Source organism: Ptiloglossa arizonensis, chromosome 7, assembly GCF_051014685.1.
Source record: "Ptiloglossa arizonensis isolate GNS036 chromosome 7, iyPtiAriz1_principal, whole genome shotgun sequence".
NCBI classification, from domain to species: domain Eukaryota; kingdom Metazoa; phylum Arthropoda; class Insecta; order Hymenoptera; family Colletidae; genus Ptiloglossa; species Ptiloglossa arizonensis.
Window position 1 is genome coordinate 24,476,052 of NC_135054.1, and position 26,539 is coordinate 24,502,590.

At 44.7% G+C, this 26,539-nt stretch overlaps 1 protein-coding gene across 1 annotated transcript; it reads left to right on the forward strand.

Moving 5' to 3' along the window:
• The first annotated feature begins 52 nt into the window (after window positions 1–52).
• On the forward strand, window positions 53–18,872 carry LOC143148818 (insulin receptor). The gene is made up of 6 exons (XM_076315519.1): window positions 53–585; window positions 910–1,339; window positions 1,997–2,150; window positions 2,378–2,555; window positions 2,637–2,802; window positions 3,330–18,872. The coding sequence occupies exons 1-6, from the start codon at window positions 332–334 to the stop codon at window positions 6,381–6,383; spliced, it is 4,236 nt and encodes a 1,411-aa protein (XP_076171634.1). The 5' UTR covers window positions 53–331; the 3' UTR covers window positions 6,384–18,872.
• Window positions 18,873–26,539: the final 7,667 nt, after the last annotated feature.

A 26,539-nucleotide genomic window follows, 5' to 3' on the forward strand; every position in this document is an offset into this window, starting at 1 on the left:
CGGGGGAACGGGAGGGAGGGAACGGAAGAGTCGACGGATCGTCGAACGAGAGAGACGCGAGCGTGTTGCCGAGCTCGGCTCGGTGCTCGGTAATCGAGCTACTCGAATTCGTAATAGTCTCCCTGCACGTTCGGACAGCAGCCTCGACGACGACCACGACTACGACCACGATTACGACCACGACTACGACCACGACGATCCATCGATCGTCGAACGATTAATTGAGAGAAGCGTTGTACCGGAGGTGGAAGAACCGGAGGGTGGGATAATTTAGGAAGGTTCGACGACAGCCTCGTCAATGGTACAGTGTCGATGAGACAAGGAGACGAGGATGAGGTGGTGGTCGCTGCTGATCGTGTTCCTCTGCGTCGCGGCGCGCCTGGCGCGCTGCCAGGAGACGAGGTGGTCGATGAAGACGACGAATCACCGCGACGAAACCGCTAACGGCAAATACGATCCCGATTACGCGGATCGGAGGAACGAGGAAGGATCCCGCGAACGGGACTGGATCTTCCTCCCCGACGATACCGAGTTCCACGATCGAATCGTTTCCCACAGGAGCAACAGAGCGATCGATGCTTCCAGGTACTTTGCTGGAAATTAATTGTAGCGACGATGCGGTAGAAACGGGCACAGCTCGCGCGGGATACGAAATTGTTTCTTTTTGCAACCGTTAACCGCCCTCGAGACGGCCAAAAATACAATCTGTACCCGCGTTTTCTCGAAAGTAATACCTCGCGAAGCGGAGAACGCCCCGCGCAGCCCGTGCCGAAAAAGGGTAGCGCGAGATAAGGATAAACGGTACTCGGACTTTCCTCGGAAAGTGCGAATACTTGGCTCGTTCTCCCTACTCGAGAAAGAACACATCGGTCGATAAACCTACAAAAAATTTGTTCACTGTCGCCGTAGATCGATGGAAGTCAACACGAAACTGAACCAGCAGCCGGGCCAGCTGTCCAGCTTCCCGAAACCGATCGCAAAGTCGACCGACGCGGTCCTCCACGAGAAAGCGCCGCGAAGGTTGAAAACGATGATGATCGGGGACGGTATCTGTCACAGCATAGACATTAGAAACAGCGTGACGCACTTTGCGATCATGAAGAACTGCCGCGTGATAGAGGGTTTCCTGCAGATCGTTTTGATCGAGGACAGCACCGAGGCGGACTTTCAGAACATACGGTTCCCCGAACTGAGGGAGATCACCGGCTACCTACTGCTGTACCGCGTAAACGGCCTGAAGAGTCTCGTCAACCTGTTCCCGAATCTCGAGGTGATACGAGGAAACGTCCTGCTCACCGATTACGCGTTCATGTTGTACGAGATGCAGAATCTGCAAGAGGTAAGTCGGTCGGTCGGTCGGTCGGTCGGTCGGTCGGTCGGTCGATTTGCTATTCGATGATATACACGCGTCCACGGCCGGCGGCTATCGCGCGAAAAAGGTAAACGCGGCGCAAAAAGTCCTGTTGGCGGAGCAAATATTTTTTCAAGCCGAGTACGTACGAGACTACCCTCCTAAACGAAACAATGTTTGACGCGCGATTCGCTTCCCTTGGCGTGCGCGCCCGCGCGCTAGTGCGCACGTGCACGGTCGTGCTGCGCATCGGTCGCAAAATAAACGGTGGATCGAGGTTCGTTGCTTGAGTAGCAAATATTTGCCGTATCATTTTTGCGGAAGAATTGTTTCTTCGGTTATCAACCGGTCGATCGATTGGTTCGCGTTGGGGACTCGGGTGCGCGAGTACTTTTACGCGAGAAAAGGTAAAGGTTGCCCGGTGAGATCGATCGCGATTCGCGTCGCGAAACGTTCGTTTCCCCGATCATTCCCACGGGGAGCCCGAGACGAGGACCGGCTTCGATGCTCCGTTCTAATTTGCCCGGCGCGGCCAGTTGACCCGCCGGGTCAAGTGACGTTAATTAGTCAATCGAATTAACCGGCCGTTCGACCTCTGGTTGCCGATATTGCGCCTGAATCGTGGCCGCGAACTCTTTTTCGCAGATCGGACTGAAGAAGCTCACGGAAATCTCCAGGGGCAGCGTTCGCATCGAGAAGAATCCCGCTCTCTGCTACACCAATACCCTCAATTGGGACCTGATCGTTTCGGTGGGAGAGAACGTTATCAAGGACAACGGGGAGGAAGCTTCTTGTCCCGGTACGTTGCGAACACTCGTTTCGAGAAACGTTCCTTCGAGAAGTTTGCGCCGGAGTAATTGCTGCTCGCTTCGTTGTTTCTAGAACGTCGGGAACGGTGCACCGACTCGAACGAAATCGTTCCGAGACAACAGCTGCCCTGCCTCCGTCTCGTAGAGTCCTCTCGCTTCGGCGATGCGTTACCCTGTAATCGCAGCTTCGATCACCCGTTTTCTTTTTTTATTTCAGGATGTTCCCATTGTCCGGAGGGTTACTGCTGGACCGCTCAACACTGTCAGAGGACAGAAATGCCAAAGTGTCACGAACAGTGTCTCGGGGAGTGTCACGGATCCTCGGAGAGCGAGTGCTACGTCTGCAAACACTATCGGCACGAAGGGAAATGCGTTGAAACGTGTCCGAATCATCTGTGAGTGATATCGCGAGACAACGTCATTCGAGCTTGGTAACTCGACCTTGGTTACGAGTAAAAACACGATCTTACCCGCAGAAATGCCTATCTTTCGAGACGCTGCGTCACGAAGGACGAATGCGTACAGATTAATCGTCTGAAGAGGATGCACCTCTTGGAAGAGGGACAAGCTTGGCGACCGTTCAACGGGACCTGTATGATTCAGTGTCCCGATGGTTACGAGGATGCCCTCGACGAGAACAACGTACGTAGATCGCGTTTCGTCGATACACCAGGGTGCGCTAGGAAAATGAAATTTCGAGTTGTTCGTTCCGTGTACGCTCGGCGCGTGGGAGTCGAGGAGACGCGGTGAACCTTCACCGTTGTTAATTCAAGGCTCGCGTGTTCATTATCTGAAAATACGACTGTTAAGTTGCTAGACTCGATTACGGAACGAGGGAATTTCCAAAGTGTTCCACTTAGAGAGGTTAAAAGCGATAGCCGGGTAATTGGCAGCGGTTGTAGCGATATACGGAGCACTTAATAACGCTAGAAGAGACGTTAACGGTGGAAACGTCCGTCGCGTCTAATTCGGTTCGCTTTTTTTCTTTTTTCTTTTTATTTCGCTATCCTAGAACGGTAACGAAGCGAGAAACGGGGGGCAACGTTCGTCTATTTCGCGCAATCGGCTGCCAGAGGTTTCTCCGTGTTCCGCGCTATCCCGGGCTGTAATTATCTTCGAGAGAACGCTCTCTCGGTCCTGCGGTAATACGAATTTCTGCACGGTTACAGATGACCACGTGTCGAGTGTGCGAGAATCGCTGCCGGAAGGTCAGCCACGGTGCTCTGATACGTCACATCTCGGACGCTCAAAGTTTTCGCGGCATAACCGTGGTGAAAGGTGCGCTGGAGTTCCAGATTCGAAACGGGAATCCAAACATAATGAACGAGCTGAGCGACGCCTTCGGTCTGATCGAAGAGATCACCGAGTATTTGAAAATCACCCATTCCTTCCCCATCACGTCCCTGAGCTTTTTGAAGAAGCTCAAGGTCATCAAGGGGGAGAAGGTGGACACGAACAACGCGAGCTTGGCCGTCCTCGATAACCCGAATCTCTCGGATCTCTTCCCGCCCGAGCAGAAGATCAAAATCGAGAAAGGTAAATTGTTCTTTCACTATAACCCGAAGCTGTGTCTCTCGAAGATCGTACAGTTCAGCAAGATGGTCAACATGTCGAACTTCACGGACCTGGAGGTGCAGCCCGAGTCCAACGGCGAGAAAGTCGCCTGCAACATCGTCAACATAAACATCACCGTCAAACAACTGGGACCGGATTACGCGGACTTGGTCTGGGACAGTTACAAACCACCGGAGGGCCAGCAGCTGCTCAGCTACCTGTTGAATTACGTCGAAACGGAGAACGAAAATATCAGCTACGAGGCGAACGCCTGCGGTGGCAACAACACCTGGCAAATTCTCGACGTCGATATTCCAAATCACAGCTCCACCGTTTCCAAGCACATCACCAATCTAAAGCCGTACACCAGGTACGGGGTCTACGTGAAGACCTTCATCGCGAAGAACACGAATTTCTTCGCCAATCCCGTCGGTCAGTCGGAGATCATTTTCTTCAGAACGAAGAGCACCATACCCTCGCCACCGACGAACGTGATGTCGACCCCTCTGAGCGACACCGAGATACTGGTCAAGTGGCAAGATCCCATATATCCAAACGGTCCTATAGGGTACTACATGGTATCCAGGACCATAATACCCGAAGAGGAGGATCTGATCTCCTCGCGAGACTACTGCAACGACACCTTGGAGAACGAGTTCGAGGTCGACGAGGTCGTGTCGGAAGTAACCATGAAGACGCCCCTCTCGAACGCTGCTTCCTGCTGCTCGAAAAACGCGAGGGCCAACTTCATCATGTCGAACAAATTCGAGATATACTGTCATCAGAATACGATCATCAGTTACATATCGCCCGGCTGGAAAGACTATTGCGTCTACAACAGCTACAACTCCATGGACAAGTTCTACGAGTTGGCCAACAATTTGTCCTCCCCTCAGCCGGACGGGAAGGAAACCTCCAAGACCGATACCTCGAAAGTCGGCGGAGGCTACGTGGACGAGGTGACGCTCGTCTACAACGTCAGCAGCCGGAACAATTCGTTCGTGATCAAGAACCTGCGCCACTATTCCCGGTACATCGTCAACGTGGCCGCGTGCGGCATAAAGGTGGACGAGGCGCAAATGTGTTCGTCGATCGAATACACGAACACCAGGACGAAGAAGCGGGAGCACGCGGACGACGTCTGCAACCTCAAGGTTCGCGTCACGAACAACACCATAGTGGAAGTCTCCTGGGACTTGGTGAAGAGCCCCAACGCGGTCACGGTCTCCTACACCGTCGAGTACACGAACTTGGACGTTAGGGACGCGAAAAAGAGCACCGAGTGCATACCGCACACGGGTCGCAGGGAAAAGTTCAACAGCTACTTCATCAAGAATTTGAGTCCGGGCAAGTACAGTTTGCGGATGCGGTCCACCTCGCTGGCGGGAAACGGTGCCTTCTCGGACGTGGTCTACTTCACCATAGGCGTCTCGATCAGCGCTCCCATCACCTTGATCTCGTTGCTCACCCTCGGCGTGCTCTCCTTGATTTTGGTCGTGATGTTCATGTTCCTGAGGAACGAGCAAAAGAAGAAGAATCAGGAAAGACTGATAGCCAGCGTGAATCCGGACTACATAGAGACCAAATACGTGATCGACGAGTGGGAAGTGCCCAGAGAGAGCGTCGAGATCCTCGAGGAACTCGGTCTCGGTAACTTTGGTATGGTGTATCGCGGCTACTTCGACAAGACCACACCCGTGGCGATAAAGACCATCTTGAAGACGGCCAGTCAACGAGAGAAGAACGAGTTCTTGAACGAGGCATCGGTGATGAAAAACTTCTCCACCTACCACATCATCAAGCTTCTGGGCGTCGTGTCGATCGAGAATCCACCGTTCGTTGTAATGGAGTTGATGGAGAACGGAGATCTGAAGACGTATCTGCGCCGAATTCGGGACACCCACCTCGTACCGGACGCCTGTAGGATAATGAGAATGGCTGCGGAGATCGCGGACGGCATGGCCTACTTGGAGTCGAAGAAGTACGTTCATCGCGACCTCGCAGCGAGAAACTGCATGATCTCGAAGGATCTGGTCTGCAAGATCGGGGACTTCGGTATGGCGAGGGACATTTACGAGACCGACTACTACAAAATAGGTAGGAAAGGACTTTTGCCGATAAGGTGGATGGCGCCTGAAAATCTCTCGGACGGCGTGTTCACGTCCGACTCGGACGTTTGGTCCTTCGGTGTGGTTCTCTACGAGATTCTAACGCTCGCCGAGATGCCTTATCAAGGTTTCTCGAACGAGGAGGTGCTCAGTCACGTGTTACACAAAGGGACTCTGAACGTGCCGCGAAATTGTCCCGGGAACATCCAGAAGATCATGGAGAAGTGTTTCAAGTGGCGGCCCAGCGATCGTCCCACGTTCATGGAGATCGTGGCCGAACTGGAACCGTTTCTCAGCCAAGACTTTTGCGAGAAATCGTTCTATCATTCGGCCGAGGGTGTGGAGAGTCGCAATTCGGGTATCAAGAAGCCCTATCATCCCGCCGCGCCTATTAGATTCCATTGGGGAAACGAGACCGCCAGGTGGGTGAAGGAGTTCGAGGACAACGTGACGCTCCTCGATCAAACGAAAGCTGGCACCAGCAGGGGCCGTATCTTCAAGAACGGTTTCCAGCATTTCGGTAACGTAACTAACTTGGAGAACGTACCTCTCGATCGATGAGATCGGTCACCGTGTAGTTAATTCTCGACGCGATCGCTTCCACGAGACACCTTCGCGGTCGCAAAACTTGTGTAGATACAATGTACAAAACGATACTCAGGGCAATATTGCGATCGATCCAACGAGCGCGAGAACGGACGAGGGAACGTCGTTCCGTCGTTCCGTCGTTCCGTCGTTCCGTCGTTCCATCGTTCCGTCGTTCCGCCGTCGTTGATCGCCGAAATCCTCGTCCCTCGGCGCTCGTTGACGAACAGAACATCGAACATCGGTGACGAGCCACTGAACAGATTTCGTCGTCTACTCGTGTCCGTTAAAGCGTACACGTTCCACTCGAATCGCACGCGAGCCTAACCAAAAGCGTCTGTACACGGTTCCAGACGCAACGAGTGTTTCCTAAAGCGCAACCAAAAGCTCTTAGCTCCTCAGCCATGCAAGTCTACGAACTGTTCATTCCTCGAAAGGGTAACTCTTACCGTTAGTCCCTCCGCGCGGCGGATATACGTCCCCGAAGTAGCGATTCTCGCTACCCTGGAGAGCCAGCCCACGCGTTTAGTAACCGTAGCCTCATATCGCGCAAAGAACTGATTAATTATACGAAATTGCGTTGTCGTAGAGTCGTCTGCTAGCTCGTGCAACAATGTACAATGAATTCTTCGTTATTCGGTGTTCGTTGAACGTCGAGAACACACGTAGTCGTCGATAAACGGACGAGTTCTTTTTCTTTCCGTTAGGTTCGTACTTAGGTGTTGTCCGCAACACCGCGAGGTTCAATACTTTGAGTTATTTCCTTTACAAGTAACGCGCGTTATCGAATATTTAATTACTTAGTTAAGGTACGGGGAATGTTTCCATATGTGTACAGAGAACAAAGCACCGAGTACAGCAGGGAGTTTTTCGCAGGGAACAGAGAAACCGTTCGTTGAGTACTTTACATATACATATCTACGAATACTCTCTCCGTTGGAAATTTCTCGAAAGACCTAATCGAATTACGGTCCACGTTTCTTTAACGAATATTTTACACGCGCGAACGAAGAGTAACAGATGGGTAGAATTAGGGTGCTTCTGTTCGAAGGAATCGGTCGAAATCGTTGGACGAAATTATTGCCTCCGGGCCGAACAACGACCTTCCTTCGCTTATCGATACGGAGAACCATCCGATTATATTTTCGGATCAAAATCAGTTGACCGATCAAGGTCACTGACCGGCAAGCCGGCCGGCCGGCCGGCCGGCCGGCTTCCCGGCCTCCCGTCCTCCCACCATTTTATCGCCTCTTTGCGCTTGCGCATCCGCGCAGCCACGCGATCTCCGTCTTCGACGCAAAAGTAGGAGTCGTGTCTGACACGATCCACAGTGGGGGCATCGGCCTTGAGCGATCGATCGAGTGCGATCCGACCCTAGTAGCGATCTTTTTCCCGAAGGTACACTTCTACCTTCGAGAAAGCCAAGTAGAATTACATTTATCCGAATCTTTCCGAGAACAAGACAGTTCGAACAACCAACCCACCCCTTAACACTACTTTCGGGGCTATTCATTTATTCAACGAATCAGCGTCACTCGTTTCTTTCGTTTTTGCCGTTTAAATAATCATTCGAATAGAAAGTTCGACGAGTCGAACATCGAGAAACATTTTTCTCGGACAAATGGGGTCCTATAGTAGGGTGATTCTACTTAAAAAAAAAAAAGAAAAAAAAAAGAAAAAAAATAGCGACTATATCGCGTACGACGAATAACCGATTGCACGCGAAAAACAAAACGATAACTTTATTTTATGTCTACGCTGAATAGTGTAACAAAATTGAAACGCGGTGGGTGAACTCGGTCGAGTATTTCTATCGCGTTTGTTCGAAATGTTTGTTTTTACTTTGAGTTTACGAAATGTTCCAACCAACCGTTACGAAAACTTTCACCTCGTCACTTTTGATTCGGTATAAAAAATTCTGTAGCGGAAGTGCAGAGGCGTCAAGATTTTCTCAATTTGCGCTCGGTCCGTGAGCGCCGTTAACGAAAATGTTTTTCACAATTTGGGGACTGCTCAAGGGTATCGAACACGTAGGTACGACTAGACTCGCGGTCGCTGGCCCGTTACGATCCCAAAGAGATCGTAGAGTTTACGACAGGTTTACGACACGTTGCATCTTTCATAGAAAAGCAAGAAAAGGTAAGGGGAAAGAAAAACTTGTGCCTACGTGACCAACTGTTATTTTGCCTATGTCGTGAGCCTGGTCGATCCCGGTGAAACTTATAAATACGGCAAAGCGATTTGCGATTCGACTATAAACGAAACCCATTGTGCAAAGTTCTTCTTGCTTTGTCCTCCATCTACGAAGGTATCATATCCCCCATCCGAGGTTTCTCTTAGAACCGTTCAATGTTCGTTCAAAATATGTTTTAGCGTCGCTAGCAACTTCAACGATATTCACGTAGATCGATTGAAATGGGACAGCTCGTGGATTGAACCGATTTCAAGGCGATTCTGAAAGTTCTACCGGCCAAATTCCAATCCGAAAAGGGTTTCGACAATTTCGCGATATTCCATCGAAGATGGAATCGAATCGCTCCGTTGCCAACTACACCACGATCGTTCACCCCGTGTGTACGGTGTGCACCGATCGGAGTGTCCCTCATCGGGACAGGAGTCGACAATTTCGGACTGGTGGATAGCCAGAAGTTGCGCGTTCAATTCTACGAGAATCCATAAATACCAGAGTTCCTTGTTACATGTATACCGTTTGCACGAGCTGCGGCCTTGACGCTGTGCATAAATTTCCAACACGAAACGGATCGTTATCGAGCCCCGAGTCTTCTTTCGGGGTGAAAGATTCCGAAGGGAGTCGTCCGATGTATCTCGTTCACAGCTCGTGCAGTTTCCGCTCGTGCCGGTATCTTGTAGATAAACTTGCAATAAGCATGCCAACAATCTTTGCAATAAGTATACAAAGTAAGCTATCTCGTAAGCAGAGGGAATCTAAAGAGACAAAAGAGAGAGTGTCTCTATTTTATAGTAACGTATAGCGGGATAAGTATTTTTCTGCGGTGGCCGTATTTATTCTTGATCGATCGACGAGGACTGAGAATACACAGGGACGCGGCATTTTCGAACAGGAGAGGAAGGTTTTATCGACTGGCCTCCAAGTCCACGGGCTGGGTTCTTTTTTTTTTTCTACGAACGACGAAACTCCCCCGCCCCTGCCCCCGTCCCTCTCTTTTTCAAGACGTTATTCGATTCCTCGTCTTCCCGCGAACAAGGAACGAATCGAATCGAATCGAATGGAATAGAAATCGCCAGGGTCGGTGCGAGAATCCAAAGATTCGAGCTCACTTCTAACGCAAACTTTTCTCACGTGCTGTACGATACTTTAAAAGCTTTCGATTATTTGGGTCGATTATCCGGAACAGACGGAAGGATATATTTGTATCGTATTATTAAAATAGTTTCTATGTTTATACGCGTAAATTATTGTAATACTTCGTACTATTAATTATAATTGTACGTTTACGTAGTACGCCTAGAAGTTCCTTTAATTTAGCAATGTTTCGACGGAACATCGTCGTAGCACGACGCAGCATGCTCTATTTAGATACTTTAGTATCGATGAGAATTGTAACAAAAGAAAGGAAAATGGGATAATAGTTCACGTAATCGAAAGTCTGACTCGTGCTATTGCAGCATATTTTATTAAACCGGTTGTCTACGTCGGGTAAATTTAAGCTGGCTAAAGAAGATTGAAAATGCTTGGCGGAAGAAAGTGTAATAATTAAATTTAAACGCGTATATAGTATACAGATAGAGGTATTATAAAATATTAAGGTAAAGCGAGAAATTCGTACTATTGCGAGGATGTTCGATATTGCGGTCTAATATTGCGAGAATCGAGACGAGATTAAGCGCGAAATTTTTCTCTCGGTGTACATATATCTCGCGGGTAATTTTGAAAAATGATCGAGCATAGACAAGTAATCGTAGTTCCGCGAGGATTTCATTAATTATCGGATTTTAGCCTCGATGTTGAACCTATCTCTCTCAACTATTCCGTCTTTGTCCTCGTGTCCTGTGTAGTATTGTTCCACCGTATGCTCGAATTTACCGAAATTTGCGGAACGATTCGGCAATTTTCGATACCACTTCGAAGTAACCTTACATACGGGGCGTAAAACTAATACTTTTCGTTCGAAATTCGATGCAAAGTTTTGATCCTTCGGAAATAAATCGATCGGCAAGGTATTCGATAAGTTACAACTTCGATCGAACGCAATCTTTCGCGTATCGGTTTTGTATCGTTTGTACAATCTTGATCGGTCGAATCTTTATTGGCCTGTCCGAACAGAAGTTGCCGATATCTCGTATCTACAGCGGTGTCCAAGTTCCGCAATCTTCGGTAAAGACCACATACTGTGTGCAAGAGAATCTTTATCCCGAGATGTTCGACATCGCACACGTTGTACATATTCTGTAATAAATAGCGTTAATAATGTTTAAGTAACGATACCTATCCAGATGTGTTAAACGAAAACCTTGTCGGGTAAACGATTAGATACACGAATTCGTGAATAATATCAATGAACTGTATTGCTGGACGAATGCGGATACAATTTTCCTTTTTACAAACGATTGCCCGTCTTACGACACACTGTTCGCTATCACACTTTCGCGCTTTATTGCACATCCGAAAAAGAAGAAGGAGACCGTTGCGTTTCCGCTTTTTATACATTCGTTGTTGCCAACTCGGTAACTTCGTCTCCCTACACTCGCTGCCAACCTATACTGTCTGTTCTTTAGCCGTACAAAGTGTTAGTTGTACTCTAACAAGATGGAACACCGAATAAACAATATTGGGAATATGTTGGTCCGATACTGCGCAAATATTGATAGAAATTTTGTTAACTATACGGATGATAGATCGGCAACGAATAAAAATGTTCAACTGCACGGTTCCGAAAATATTGTACACGGGGTGTCTCGAAATGCACGGCACCTCTGTATCCAGCGCGTTGATTGTCAACATTACCCGTACCTAGTCTATTTCATCCGAGAAGAAAGTTGAACGAATACATCCGTTTTCCTTCGGTGTTCTATTACGACCAGTATGTACGATTTACGTGTACGTATACATGTATACATCCATGTGTACATATATACACACGTGTATTTAAAGGAGAGAAAAAAACATTGAATTTCGTTGTTCGTGCAAAAGCACAGAGAAGAGAGACTGGAAAGTATAATATTCTTGAAATCAAAATACTCTAATGGGCATTAACGTATCCTCCGCGAGCTTTGAGAAAAAGTAAATACGAATATTTTTTACTGTTGCAATAATAGAGCGTAAATTGTGTAAATAATAAGAATTCGGACGACGAGAGGAGTTCGAAAGCGTTCATGAAAATAAATACGATATTAGGTGATAAATAACGCGGGGCCAGTATCGGGTCAACGAGGAAAAATCGATCGCGCGTACTACGTTCTGTCTGGGTAATCGATTAGTATTTATTGTTGTCTAGTGCCTGAAGGCAGGAAGTCGTTTCGTGCGCGTTTCTCCCGGAGTAACGCCGCGACTCAATTAAGTGTCGCGCAATGACAAAATCGTTGTCAAATCGACTACAATTTTACGAAATTACTTTCGCCGAGGAAAATCAAGTCCCACTTTAACGAGGACGCGTTGAAAACTTACGGTCGATTAACTCGGCCGTAAATGGTGCCGGACGGTCAGCTGTATACGGATACCGTTGCATTGTCGTGCAACCGACCAACATCGGTTGGTCGAACAACGACGATTTTGTCGCTGTGCGTCGTCTAATTAGGACATAGCCTAAGAAAAGGCGCGCGTGCGCGTGCGCGTATTCGGGAGGAAACGCGCGAATGGGAAAGTTTTTAGTTAATAGACGTCGTCGGTGCCGTAACTAGAAGGCGTTTCCTTGCTCGCTCGGTCACTAAAACACGCACTTAACTTTAATTTAAATCCCGTTAAGTTCAACGAATCCGCCGACCGTAGGTTGAACATGTGAGTTTATTTTAATTCGATGCACCTTACGCGCAGAATATGAAATAAACACGCACAGGATCGCAAGGTATAACGCTACTTTATTATTAACAAAGATATACAGCAATTACAGGCTTTGGGTGAAATGTCTTTCTTTCTCGGTCTCGGGATTACAACCGACTAAACTCGCGACGCGTAGCGTGATGCGGGACAAAGAAACAACAGAGTGAAACAAATGACGTTATCCGGCGACGGTCTTGGGCCCTTAGCGATGAGTCGTTGAACGCCAACACCCTTCCCCACCATCGTGACACTCGCATTTCATTGTCCAATCGATCCACATTTTTCCGCCATATGTTTCAGTTTTATTTTCCCGAGTGGTTTCGTTAGCACGTTCGCGGTCACTTCTTCCGTGGGTTAGCATTCATTCGTGGTTCACGATTCTCTGATCCTTTAAACGTTTTACGAAATGTAATTTCGTGTCCGTATGCTCGGCGCGGCTGCTAAATTTATCCTCTTCGTAGAGCCTACCAAATCTTGAACCCCTTTAACCGTATTGCAATAGGGTTCGGTTGCTTCCGTTACTCGACACTTTTCGAAAAGGTATACGTGCCATTTTACCTTTAATGCACCACTCGCAGGTTATCCGTTGCCCGCAATTCTGTATCCTGATTTCTCTTGCCAATTCTTTGTCAGCTAAATCCTCGATTGTCGCTGGAGGTACGTCCGGTATTTGCAATGCGGTTCACCGGACAGGCCTCTTCGACTACGTTTATCCCGTATAATTAATTCCGGAGATAATTTTTAACACGTAACTTTATAGCCCAATTTCGCAAGTGCTTATTTTCATTTCGGTGACTGCATCGGAGCCTAGTACACACTTTACGGCCAGCGGAAATCTTTCGGACGTCGTACGGTTTATCGTATCCGAATCGAGGATCGATCGCTTATTTTGATCCATTATATTTGCAGGAAGGTACATCTCTTCGGAAAGTTTGTCCGAATGGATTGTGGTCCTAACTTCAAACTCCTTTCGGGTCTGTTTTCCAAACAGTCCCGAGCGTTTCGTACGATTCTGAAAGGCTACCAAACAACACGGCTGTCGTTGGATTATTCGGCAATTTCTGACCGAGAGCCGCTAATTTCTCAAAATAACGTGCTCTTCCATATCACCAGTTTCTTTGGGAACTGTACGGCATAATCTCTTTAACAAAAGTACCTTACTGTGGTCGAAGTGGCCTTCTAACGATACCCTCTGAGAGCATCCCATGCGTCCCGTGCACTTTTCGTATTCCGAATGTGCTGTAATTGGTTGTCCTTTACCAATAATTCGATCGTAGCACGAGCCTCGTCGTCCTTCCGCGACCATGTTGCCGTCACTGATTAGGGGTTTTCCTGTCCAATAACGTCCCACAATTTTTCTCTAATCGGTAGGAGTTCGACTTTGCAACTCCACACCGAATAATTGTTATTATTTAACTTTTGGATCGAGAAACGAATATTTCCACCGTTTCCCATATTTTGTATTCACTTCACCGTCCCTTAAAAGTACCCGTAAACTGTCTTCATTGGCTTCAAAGTTTTTTCAATTGTCTTCAAAATTCTATTCACTGTTCACTGAGTTCTGGACCCATAACTTGGGTCGCGAGTTTATTTTAACTCGATGCATCTTATGCAGGATATGAAATAAACACGTGCAGGATCACAGCGAATATTGATACTTTATCGTCGACAAAGATACACCGCAATTACAGGCTTCGATAGGTGGAGTGTCTTTCTCGGTCTTGGAACGGCGACTCGCTAAATTCGCCACACGTAGCGTGATTCGGGACAAAGAAAGAGAAGAGTAAAGCAAATGGCTAGCGAACCAATCGTCTTATCCGACAACACCTTTGGGCCCTTAGCGACGAGTCATTGAACGCCAACGTTGGTACTTCTCGTACTAAATGCTAAATAAGTGGTCCAATCGCGATACGTTAATATATTGCACGCATTGATCGTCTTGTACATATAGATTTTATAGGAATTATAGGGCGAACGACCAAGCTTAAATTATTCCGCCGAGAGGAAGCGGTAATCTGCCGTAGTCGGAAGCAAAATCAATTGGCTGCTCAAGGTCGCAGCATAGCTGTCCCCCCTCGCCGCGATATTCGACCATTCCTACGGTTTCGTTTGTCGTCTTCGAGTCCACCTGAGCGGTCAATCGCGTACGATCCGACCACGGAAACCCTGATTCTTTTCGTAGAGAACATCGTTATCGATCACGATAGCGTAATTCGTTAAAAGTCACCGAAACGTAGCTTCGCTTGTTACGACACAGTCGATATAGCACCTTAGTTGTCTAAGTAATTGATCGATTAATTAGCCGATAAGGGTTCCATTCGCTTTCGTGGATTCCACGTTAAGAACGTTTTCGAATTGATTGCAAATCGTTAAAAAAAAGCGTACAATATGACGTACGAATGTTTTAATTTTTGTTTCCTTTCTTCTCTTAAGAGAAATCTCAGCAACAAACGACGAAAAGTGTTTCCATCTCCTTCGTCGATAATCACATCGCGTACATCAGTGTGTTTTATTTAGCGTAATTTAGTAGGGTGTTTTCCTTTTTCGTAATTCTCGTCAGGATTTTTTTTTTCTTATTTTTTATGTATATCATTCGTATTCGTTTCTTCCGAGTATGGTGCTCAGGTGTACATTAGGAGAAGCACTTCACTCGTCGCTGAACAATTCCATTGGTAATCGTTCTAGTTACGGTACTATACATATACGTAAGGTGCGCATGTACGCACAAAGAACGCGCGATGCGTACAGCAGAATTTCAATGGACTGACTCCGAAGACTTAGTATTAAATTAGGCATATCTCTCGTTTCGTTCGATATTCTCGTTTAATATATTTTTGCCGAATGAATCGTACATATTTTCCATGGCTGCATGCGACGCGTTTCCAGAAATATAATAAACGCGGTATTTTTCGAGAGAAGTGCGCGATCCAAGAACCGAGTAACTTGTAATTTCGTGAGAAAATCCCAAGATATTATCTTTTCGTTTGTTATCGAATAAAATTACACGAACGCGAAGCACTTGGTACACTTGGGTCGATTCGAGATCAAAAGGAATTCGAACGAGTCCAAATCTTGTTCGATCGCTATCTCAAAGTTTGGCCTAGATTCGGTTAAGTTTAGCCGTAGTTGTTGGGACTTTGCGAGCTCCTTTGTGCGACCGAGGGCAGCGGACGTTACAGCCATCGGATCACGATCACATCGATACATTTAACCTTCGTTTTCTTATATACATATCCATTATCTTAATTATAATTATTAAATTACTCGATCCTCGATTCTGTAACTACAACTCAGTGTCTCGACCGACCGTTACAAAAGTCGGCGCGAGGCACAAACATATGGTTTTTTTTTCTAAATCTTTTGGGAATACTGATACGTTGGACTTAAAAAATTAACCAGAGTTGTTTAAGGATTTATGAATCATTGGTACTTCGTTTCTGTAACTCCTTTTGTCCATTCTAATATGGCTGCTCTCCGATCCGTGGTTTTTTCTTCTCCTATGCACTTCCTTAAGTCAGGTCTTTGAGCTAATCGATCTATTAGAGTGTATCGATCTAGATTGAAGAAGTACTTTCGAAAATCTAACGGGAAACTGGCACACACCGCAAACTCTGGATAAGAAGAAGGGGGTTCCATGGCTACGATCTCAGAATTTACAACCTTGATGTTAGAGGAACCAGAATATTCTCTATTCTCATTGAAGGTTATTGCAGACACCTTGGTTGCCTTGGACACAGAGGTTGAACTGGATAACGTGAATTGCCCGAAAGGATGACATTCGTTGAGAGACGACTGACATCTGCTTAGCGAATTTGGTTGCTTCATCTTGGTGGGCGGTTACATTCCCAATCGAATAAATGACCTTATTTGTTAATTCGGTCATCCTTTTTTCCAATTCCTCGACCGGTTGAGCGGCTGAGGTACAACGAGGAAGACAGCGAAGGACACCCTTTAGGTACTCGGAAGCATAATCGGGTTCGTAGTACGTATAGTTCACAAGATCAGAAACAACTTCGTTCGTGAAGTGCTTATTAAGGAAGAGAGCAGCTTTCTCGATTCAAATCCAGAGGTTAGAGGTCATCGGACATTCCAACCGAGGAACAAAAGCTTTAGTTTGCAGCAAGAGACGGACTCCATTTTCGGCCACTTGTGTTAGATTCTTCGAGTGCTTGAGATATTCCTCTACCAACACTGCCCCTGGTGGCACACTTCAAGGACTTAACCTTTCCGAAAGGTTCTCATCGTGCACGAAATTGATTCGCACCGTCGCTTACATCCCGAGATTCGTAAGGAACTGTAAGGACTCGGTATTACAAAAAACAAGAAACGACCATACGTTTGTGCCACGCGCCGACTTTTGTAACGGTCGATCGAGACACTGAGTTGTAGTTACAGAGTCGAGGATCGAATAATTTAATAATTATAATTAAGATAATGGATATGTATAGAAGAGAGCGAAGGTTAAACGTATTGGTGCGATCGTGATCGGTTGAGTCGGGAGTTCGGCCGTGTTCTCCTTATTCGACCTGTCCCTTGCTGTCGATTGTAAAAGACTGTCCGTTCTTTCTGGCCGCATCTTAGAGGTAAAGGTGTCGTCCTCCTCCTCCATGCGTGGTTGGTGTCGCTGCAAACCCCATCGGCTATTCCACGTGGATTGCAGATGCGTTGCGTTGATTGCGTGGGAACAGCCGTTGTCCGTCCGAATTCCTGGAAGATTATCTCCATAGCTCTTGACCGTCGTGCCGCATTGTTTAGGCAGCGGGATCCCATGGCGAGAAATTCTGGCAATCGTTCCCTTGTTTATAACTTTCTTCTTACGTCATAAACCGTGTCGATCCTCTTGAAACTGGAGGCCCCACGCAGCGCTATCTTCCAACGGATTGATCGCCCGATGAGTGATCTTCGAAGTATCCCACGACGGTTCGACGACTGCAACGTCCGCTGTCCTCGATCGCACAAAGGAGCCCGCAAAGTCCCAACAATAGTTGTTGCGCTCGAATCGACCGAGTTCGGTTACTGTATTCGGATTCACTTCGGATAGGTTTGGTAATTTACTTTCAGTCGTCGTTCGAATTCAATTGAGTCACTGTTTTTTAGGGTGCATCTTTTACGATCCTTTATCCCAGTAGGGTAGAACCATAATTCGATCGCGTTCAATTTCGCTTCAAGTTAAACGATCGAACGATTACGTTGGTTACTTAATTTTTTCAGTTAACCTTAGTTCGCTTGGTAAGGAAAAGATTATTCAGCCGTAAAATTTTTACGCTAAATATAATACGTCGAACCTGAACAAAAATTGATCACAGAAGCCGAGTAAAATTTTGGCACATACGTATATAATACACGTTCCTGGATTACGCACGGACTGGACAGGTGGTAAACGAATCCTGACACTAATGCAGCAATTACTCGCGGCAAACAATCGATAATTTTAGAGTGTTGATTTCGGGACAAGGATTTCTATCGCGAAGCTTTCTTTCGTCGCCCTCAGAATCGTCCGAAAAAAGCCGATAGAACTTGCGATTCGAATTCTTAATCCGTGGACAAAACTGGAGATACGTAATCCTATATTTTTTACGGCTCTCGTCACCCCAAGTATTGGACAAGAAAACTTGTACATCGCGTTCGCGTAAATTCATTACCAACGTTATGCACCGTGTAACACACTGTGACGAACGATTCCGACGTCTTAGGATCGCGTACTCGCCTATTCACGGTTTCTCTTAATTAATCCGATAATTGTTTTATTTGAGGATAAGCTTCCACGAACGACGCGTCGATATCGAACGATCTACGTTCGCGAGTCGACGAGTTTCGCGAATCACTCGCCGAGTAGAAGTTAAGTTCGTCTTCGTTCTAACCTTAGAGACGAGAGGAAGAAAAACGCGAGAAATGAAAAGATCACCGAGAACGCGTGATTTCTCCGAACAGTTTAAGCGGACAAAAATGAAAACGATTCTCTCAAGAGTCTGGAATATCTTTGCTCGTAATCGTTGGCATCTTTGTGCGCCGTTTAAAAAACAAAAAAGAATCTCGAGTCCCTTTCGTTACCTCGTAAGATTTTAACGCAACGTGTATTTCCGTCGGTACTCGTCCGAGATACTGGTCGAATCGTGCGTAACAGCGCCGTACTAACAAAGAAACACGAATTACGAGAGTCGACCAAAGAGCTTTGCAACACAGTTCCTCTTATCGCTGGTTATTTATTATAGCGTTTCTTTAAACGTCGTCATGGATTTATTATTTAAAAAAGGGAGAGAAAATATTGGCCGCTCAAGGTCAACGAACGTCTACATACCCTTCCCAGGATACCACTTGGCAACGGACGCGCGTCATTTCTCGTCTCTTCGTTCCATCCCCTATGTTGCGTTTCAAAGCACAACCCGCAGGTCCGTGCTCTCTCTCTCTCTCTCTCTCTCTCTCTCTCTCTCTCTCTCTCTCTCTCTCTCTCTCTCTCTCTCTCTCTCTCTCTCTCTCTCTCTCGAATAAAAACTATTTTTTTGCGTCTCTCGAACGGAGGTTTTAATACTTGTACGCGATCGTACATCGTCGCGTTGATTCCTAAAAGACTTCTGGAAAGTAAGAAAATTTCGAGAATTCTACGTTTCAAAAAACCGCTCTTCTCATGACATCCCCCAACGAATCTCAAACTCCTTCCAGGAGAATACATTCGAAATGGATCGTTGAATCGTTTCCTATTCAATTCGAACGATCTATGAAATAATTTCTCTAAAGAATAGAGTGTTGCAAAACTTTTAGGCAGTCCTCTTGGATGATCGAAATCGTTCCCATTGAGCACTCGTGCCGTAGGTTCTCAGTTGCATCCATAATTTATCATCGTTTATCCTTGAACGGGTGAGTGAATCCTGTCCTCGTAAACAATGCCCTTGGTTTTTCGAAATTTATCAAAATTCCAGTGCGATCCATTGTCCGTCAGAATTGCTCTAAATACATCGCGTCGGTACGGTCGAGTTTCTGTCGAGCGGTTAGAAATCTCGAGACGTCTCGGATGACGATTCGAAGTTAACGAAAGCGACGGATAGCGATGGTTCTTACGCTTGGTGATGATTTCAAAATTACAGAGGGTCGGTTAACCGTAGAACGCGACGAAAAACCAAAATTCAGACCTTTCCCTAAGAAACGTTATTCCTAATCAAAAAATCCTGCCATACCGTGTCTTCCAAGACAGAGACTACGAATAGCGAATTAGTTTAGTATTTATGCACAGTCATACGCCGTTATCCGTAGCGCGGTCGTGGCCCATGGACTGCAACCATATTTTGTATATCGAAACGGTAACGTAATAATCCTTAGAAAGGCACGGGATGTTAATTTTTTAAACCATCGTCGGATTGAGCCGTTTTATTACAAAAGCTTTTAACATCGAATACTTTTTGATACGAATGGAATGTATCTAGAACGTAGCGACACGTGGAAAGCGTTGAAACATTGCGTACGCAAAAATAGAGTAGTAATATCAACGGTACTAAGATTTTACAAGTTGGAAAAACGTAGTACTACGTCGACGGTTGCAAAGTTTCGCAAATTGGCAAATTGTGCGGTGTATAAACGGCTTACAACGGCTCGCGTACGCGAAAACACGTAATAAGAAAGACCTCTTGTACTACGGAGATTTTGCAACGTTAAACGTAGTAATGTGTCCGCAATGGAGACGAACACCTTCGATATCGGTTTTTAATGGCCAGATCCGATAATAAATATCACCGAAGATTATTCTCATAAATGGCGAAAAATAGCAAACTCGAAAGTTTGCGATAAACGCGGCCCGATAGCGTTCGATGACGGAGTACGACTCTACCTCTAACCCGTAATAAATTAAGTTGTCATTTACCCTGGAGAAAAAGCGAACGTGTGCGAGCATAAAGGTTGAGTGAAGTCTGATGATGGCGTGAAATCGAAAGTAATTCGTTCACTGGTCGTTGATTTTCTACGACGGAAAATACACACGCACGTGTAACACGTTTACATTCTGTAAGATACAAATTTTAACGACTAGGACTTATTCGAAAGATCGGCGGTGGTAACAAGAAGCCAGAGATATCGAAGAGTTTCAATTTGTATTATTCATTCCCCGTTCTTCGGAATGTTTAATGCCGCAACGTGTTCGATGCGATAGATTCGAAATTAAATATCGATGTTCCAACAGTGCGTTACGTTGTTCGTCTTTCTTTTTCTTTCTTCTTTTAATACGGCACTCAAAATTGTGACGATATTGTTTAACGTCTACAAGCTTTTTATTTTAAACGGAGAACCGAAAAAAAATCCATGGTTTGTAATAAGTAACGGAATACCGTAATGTGAAAATAATTATAAAAACGGAAACGGAACGTACGGTAGGGTGTGATTCGGTGTTTCGTATCGCAAGTAAACGATATTGCTGGAAATGCATCACCTAACAACGATCACGGTTTAGTTTGCATTACGTACGACTTTTGTTCCCTGAAACTCGTTCGATTTCTTCGATCTCTCGCCGCTCTCGCCACACCCAATTACACAAATGTACATACTTACATTGCACTAATTTAGTATTGCCGCTGAGTATTACAACTAGTCACATAAGCCAAAAGTTTGTTACTCTCGCAAAGTTTTCTTTTTTCTCAGTTTTGTAATAAAGGAGGATGAGTAAAACCCTCAATTTCATTTCGAAATTCACATCCTCGTCCTTTTATTTCCAGAAACAGTTACAACATACGTATATCCTGCCTAAAGAAAATAATTACGCAGAAAACATTACGACCAACGGTTGTACTTCATTTTATAACGATCACGTGTCTTCAACCAACGAAACGAACGTTAACTGGTACTACAGTGAGAAAGTAGTACGATTTTATACATCGTTCGATACAAAATAATTTCTAAATTTCGCGCCGTAAAAGGTACGGCATTAAAATTTGTAAAAAATTATTAGTTGTAATTTATGCCGCTAAACGCTCTGCAATCTTATATGATTCTGAATCGATAAAGTTGGCTGTGACACCCAAATGGTAAGGGACCACAATCGAGATACATAATAAACATTTTCCCTTACGGGACACGACGTTACACAATCTGAAATACCGACCACACCAAGTACCACTGGTTTTGGTGCGACCTCTTCGTTTTTGTTTGGCAGGATCGGGGTCTATATTCGTCTAAACGACCAAAGTCGGTAAAGGTAGTAAGTATAGAATATTGGTCTCTGTATACCGTTTGTGGTATACACTTCTATCGAACCCACAAGTCTCGGAAAACATTGTAACAATATATTCCGTTTATTTTCACGGATGGAACTAACATTTCCTTTGACTCGCAAGAAACTTTTGATCGCATAAAGCGAATGGAAGTAACGAGGTAAGAGAAAGAAGGCTACAGGCACCGTATCGGTCGAAATGAATTTATTGAAATACATCGGTCACATTCGTATCCTTGGATTTCTTGTGCGTTACAAAACATGTGTCTGTGTTACGATACAATACTAATTCTTACGCCTTGAGAAACGGTTTAATCAAGTTCGCAGCCGATTAGCTCGGCATTACTCGCAACGAACGATCTTTCGTCGCGAGTAATACCGATTACCAGGTCTCACCGCGTGGAGGTTGCTGCGAGCGGAGACCCGGAGAGAGATAGATGGAATCAAAGTTCCATCGATCTCCCTCGACGCGCGATACAAACGAAATTACTAAACCGGGAAGATGGAAGGAATCAAAGTTCCTTCGATCTCCTCGTTTAGTTCTGCCGAGCAATTAAATTATGGAAAAATTAGGCAAAATTGGGAAATACGCGACGCGAACCGTGAAGTTGGTCCTACTAGGTCGGACCTACACGTTTTTACTTATAATCTCGATCAAAATCAATTTCTATAAGTCACATAACCATTCGTAATGCATAAATAAGATGCACATTCTTCGATTAATATTGGGAACATGCGTAAAATGTTAATGACAATCGCGAAAATGAACAAACATTCACTAAAACCGTTCGCCTTCGCAGATTTCGCAATATCTTGATGTTTATTTATCATAATTATCCACAATCGTCGTAGGACCATAGTTTAAACAAATATTAACAATGTCCTAGTATATATAACGGCTTGAAAGCCATCAATTTCTTAAAATATTCGTTAGATCGAACAAAGACAATCGAAGTAACCGTGCGATAAAATAAATGAATATTTCTCTACATATCGAAATTATTCTCTGGATGCAGGCATATATGTTCTGAACGCTCAGTGACACACATATGTCACACGGCACTGATGTGAGTTGCCATCTACTGGAGAATTGGTAAACTACACTTAAGGTGTGAAAACACCTGGCGGAGAAACGCTCAAGTTTGTCGAGGAATTGTTCCGACTTTCATCAAAGGATGGCTCCACCAGCATTATTTACCGACATTACAGATAAGTATCTCGTTTCGAATAATATTCCCTACCTAGCGATAAAATAAATAAATATTTCTCTACATATCGAAATTATTGTTTGTATGCATGCAAATAAATTCAGAAACCGCAATTACAAATCCCTGTAACGTGGTAATTACACGGGTTGCCATCTTTTGGAGAAAGGGTTAAACTACACTTAAGGGGTGAAAACACCTGGCGGAGAAACGCTCAAGTTTGTCGAGGAATTGTTCTGACTTTCATCAATAGATGGCCCCACAAGCATTAGCTACCGACATTACAGATAAGTATCTCTTTTCGAATGCCATTGCCTACCGTGCGATAAAATAAATGAATATTTCTCTACATATCGAAATTATTGTTTGTATGCATGCAAATATATTCTGAACGCGCAATTCCAAATATTTGTAACGTGGTAATTATATGGGTTGTTCTCTATTGGAGAACAGGTTTGTTAATTTTCACGATTTTTGTTAATATTTATGCATGTTCCCAATATTAATCGAACAATGTGTATCTTATTTATGCTTTATAAATTATTATACTTATAGAAATTGATTTTGATAGAGATTCAATATAAAAACTTGTTTAGTAAAGTTTTAAAGCATGAAAAGTAATAATTGTCTGTTTAGTGGATTAATTTTACATTTATTTAATTCTCATAATTTACAGAATACGCGTAGAAGTGGTACTTTTTACTGAAAAGTGCTGAAATTCGATTAATGGTTTTTCTATATAAAAAAATCATCGTGATAAACACTTGTGCATCGATAATCGATATGTATAGCCTTAATTTCAAGGTATCAAAGACTTTGTTAAATGTATAAAGGAAGGCTAGAATGCAGAGAAATCACATTACGCTGATTTCCTTTAATTTTAAACTTATTCGATAGATCATACGTACAAAAGTTTGTACATCAATACTTATTTATTTTACCGCACGGTAGGGAATTTCATACAAATGGAATTACTTATCTGTAATGTCGATAAATTATGTTCGTGACGCTACCTATTGGTATAAAGTAGAACAATTCTTCGACAAACTTGAGCGTTTCTCCGCCAGGTGTTTTCACACCTTAAGTGTAGTTTACCTATTCTCCAGTAGATGGAAACTCACTTCATTGGCGTGTATCATATGTGTGTCACTGAGCGTTCAGAACACCATCCAGAGTATAATTTCGATATATAGAGAAATATCCATTTATTTTATCGCACGTTTACTTCGATTGTCTTTGTTCGATCTAACGAATATTTTAAGAAATTGATGGCTTTCTAGCCATTATTTATACCGGGACATTGTCAAAAATTGTTTAATCTACGGTCCAACGAAGGTTGTTAATAATTATGATAAATAAATGTCACGATATTGCAAAATCTGCGAAGCCGAATAGTTTCGGTGAATGTTTATTCATTTCCGCGAGTTTTACTAACATTCATGCATGTTTCCAATATTAATCGAACAATGCGCATCTTATTTATGCATCACAAATGATTAAGAAACTTATAGAAATTAATTTTGATCGAGCTTCGAAGTGAAGAGATGATTCTTAAAGTTTTAAAATATGAAAAGTAATAATTGACTATAAGATGTATCAATGTAACATTTGATTAATACTTGAAAAATCGGAATGCATACCTCCTTGGCGAAAGTGTTCTCCTCGTACCAAAGGTTGAAATTCAGACATAAATTTTAGAAAATGTTCGATTTTGGGACTCTTCGTGTCAGGGGTATACGATATGCGAGGAAGTGCCACGATTTCGTGGATTTTTAGAAATGACGTCAAATTCTAAGAATTTCCACGAATTGAGATTTTTTGGGATTTTCGAACGAATTTTTGAACTTTTGCTAGATCTTTCGTTGATTTTTGGCTTTGGTAACGGGAGGACACGATACTCGAGAAGGTATTCCTATTCCGAGGATTTTTGGAAATGTCGTCAAATTCCAAAAGTTTCTGCGAATTAAGATTTTGCGCGATTTCCGAATGAATTTCTGAACATTGGCCAAATTTTTCGACGATTTTGGAACTTTGGTAATTTAGCAATGTGGTAGGATCCGGTTAAGGAATTGGAGGCAAATAATGGGTAAAAAGAAGCTTTTGTTGTTACTAAAAATGACTTTATTCAAAGGTATCGATACATGGGTGATACAATCTCATTCTTTCGTTTAATTAACATACTCGAGCATTCATACGCACTATAAAAATGTTACTTTTCAAGGTATTCAACTTTTTCTTATCTTAAATAATCATTCTAAATTCGCAGCCAATTAGCTCGATATTACTCGCAGCGAGTAATACCGATTACCAGGTCTCACCACGTGGAGGTTGCTGCGAGCGGAGACCCGGAGAGAGATAGATGGAATCAAAGTTCCATCGATCTCCCTCGACGCGCGATACAAACGAAGATACCAAACCAAAGAGATGGAAGGAATCAATGTTCCTTCGATCTCCTCGTTTAGTTCTGCCGAGCAATTACATTATGGAAAAATTAGGCAAAATTGGGAAAGACGCGACACGAACCGTGCAGTTGGTCCTACTAGGTCTATCCCGTTTCCCCTCCGTGGTTCCGATTCCAGAGAAAACGAACGACGCCTACCACTCCCCTAGAGGAGTGCCCCGTTTCTCCATCTTTACGACGAGAGGGTCTTATTTTGGAGGCTTTCGCAGGGACCGGCAAAAATGCCTGCTCCTGTGCTCGCAACATGCCCCCTCTGGAAGCGGACACACCGGAAGAGACGGCGATAGACCGTTCGGACTACTTACACGGCCGGCCACTTGCTTGTACAAGAAGCAGTGGTGACCGGACCGAGGAACGAGGAAGCGAGCAAAATTAAGCTAAAGATTGGATAATTGCTTGGCAGATCACAGCCTTAAAACTAACTTATTCTAACTGCAGAGATAGAAGGAATCAATGTTCCTTCGATCTCCTCGTTTAATTCTGCCGAGCAATTACATTATGGAAAAATTAGGCAAAATTGGGAAATACGCGACGCGAACCGAAGAGTTGCTCCTACTAGGTCGGTCCCGTTTCCCCTCAGTGGGCCCGATTCTCAAGGAAATGCGCGACGCCGTCCACTCCTCTAGAGGAGTGCCCCGTTTCTCCCAACTCCGCAGCCAGGAGCCACGCAGAGCGTGGACCTGACTCACGAAGGATGACGAAGAGAGGGTCTTATGATGGATCAAGGGCTTCCGCAGGGACCGGTGCGAACACCTGCCCCTGTGTTCGCAGCATATACTCTCTCAAAGCGGACGCACCAGAAGAGACGGCGATCGAGCGTTCGGCCCACCTCCACGGCCGGTCACTTGCTTATGCAACAAGCAGAGGTGGCCGGACTGAGATACGAACAAGCGAGCAAAAAGAAGCTAAAGATTGGATAATTGCTCGGCAGATCACAGATATTCGTACACGGTGACCTTAAAACTAACTTAGTCTATACTTGGAATCAACAGTCCCGCGGAGGTTGCAATACATCGGTCCTCTTCGTTCTTCGTTCTTCGTTTTCCGATACATCTAAGAGAATGTATCTAAGAGAAACCTAAGAGTAACCTAAAGTCAAGCCATAATAGAAAATAGAAATGAATTTGGTTAGTGGAAAAAAATAAACATGTAAAAACAAGTAGAAATTAAAATCAGAGAACAAATGAAACGAATTAGACAAAGAAACAATTAAAAAAAAAAGAAAGGATTGAGAGAATGGTCGCCAGTACTGACCAC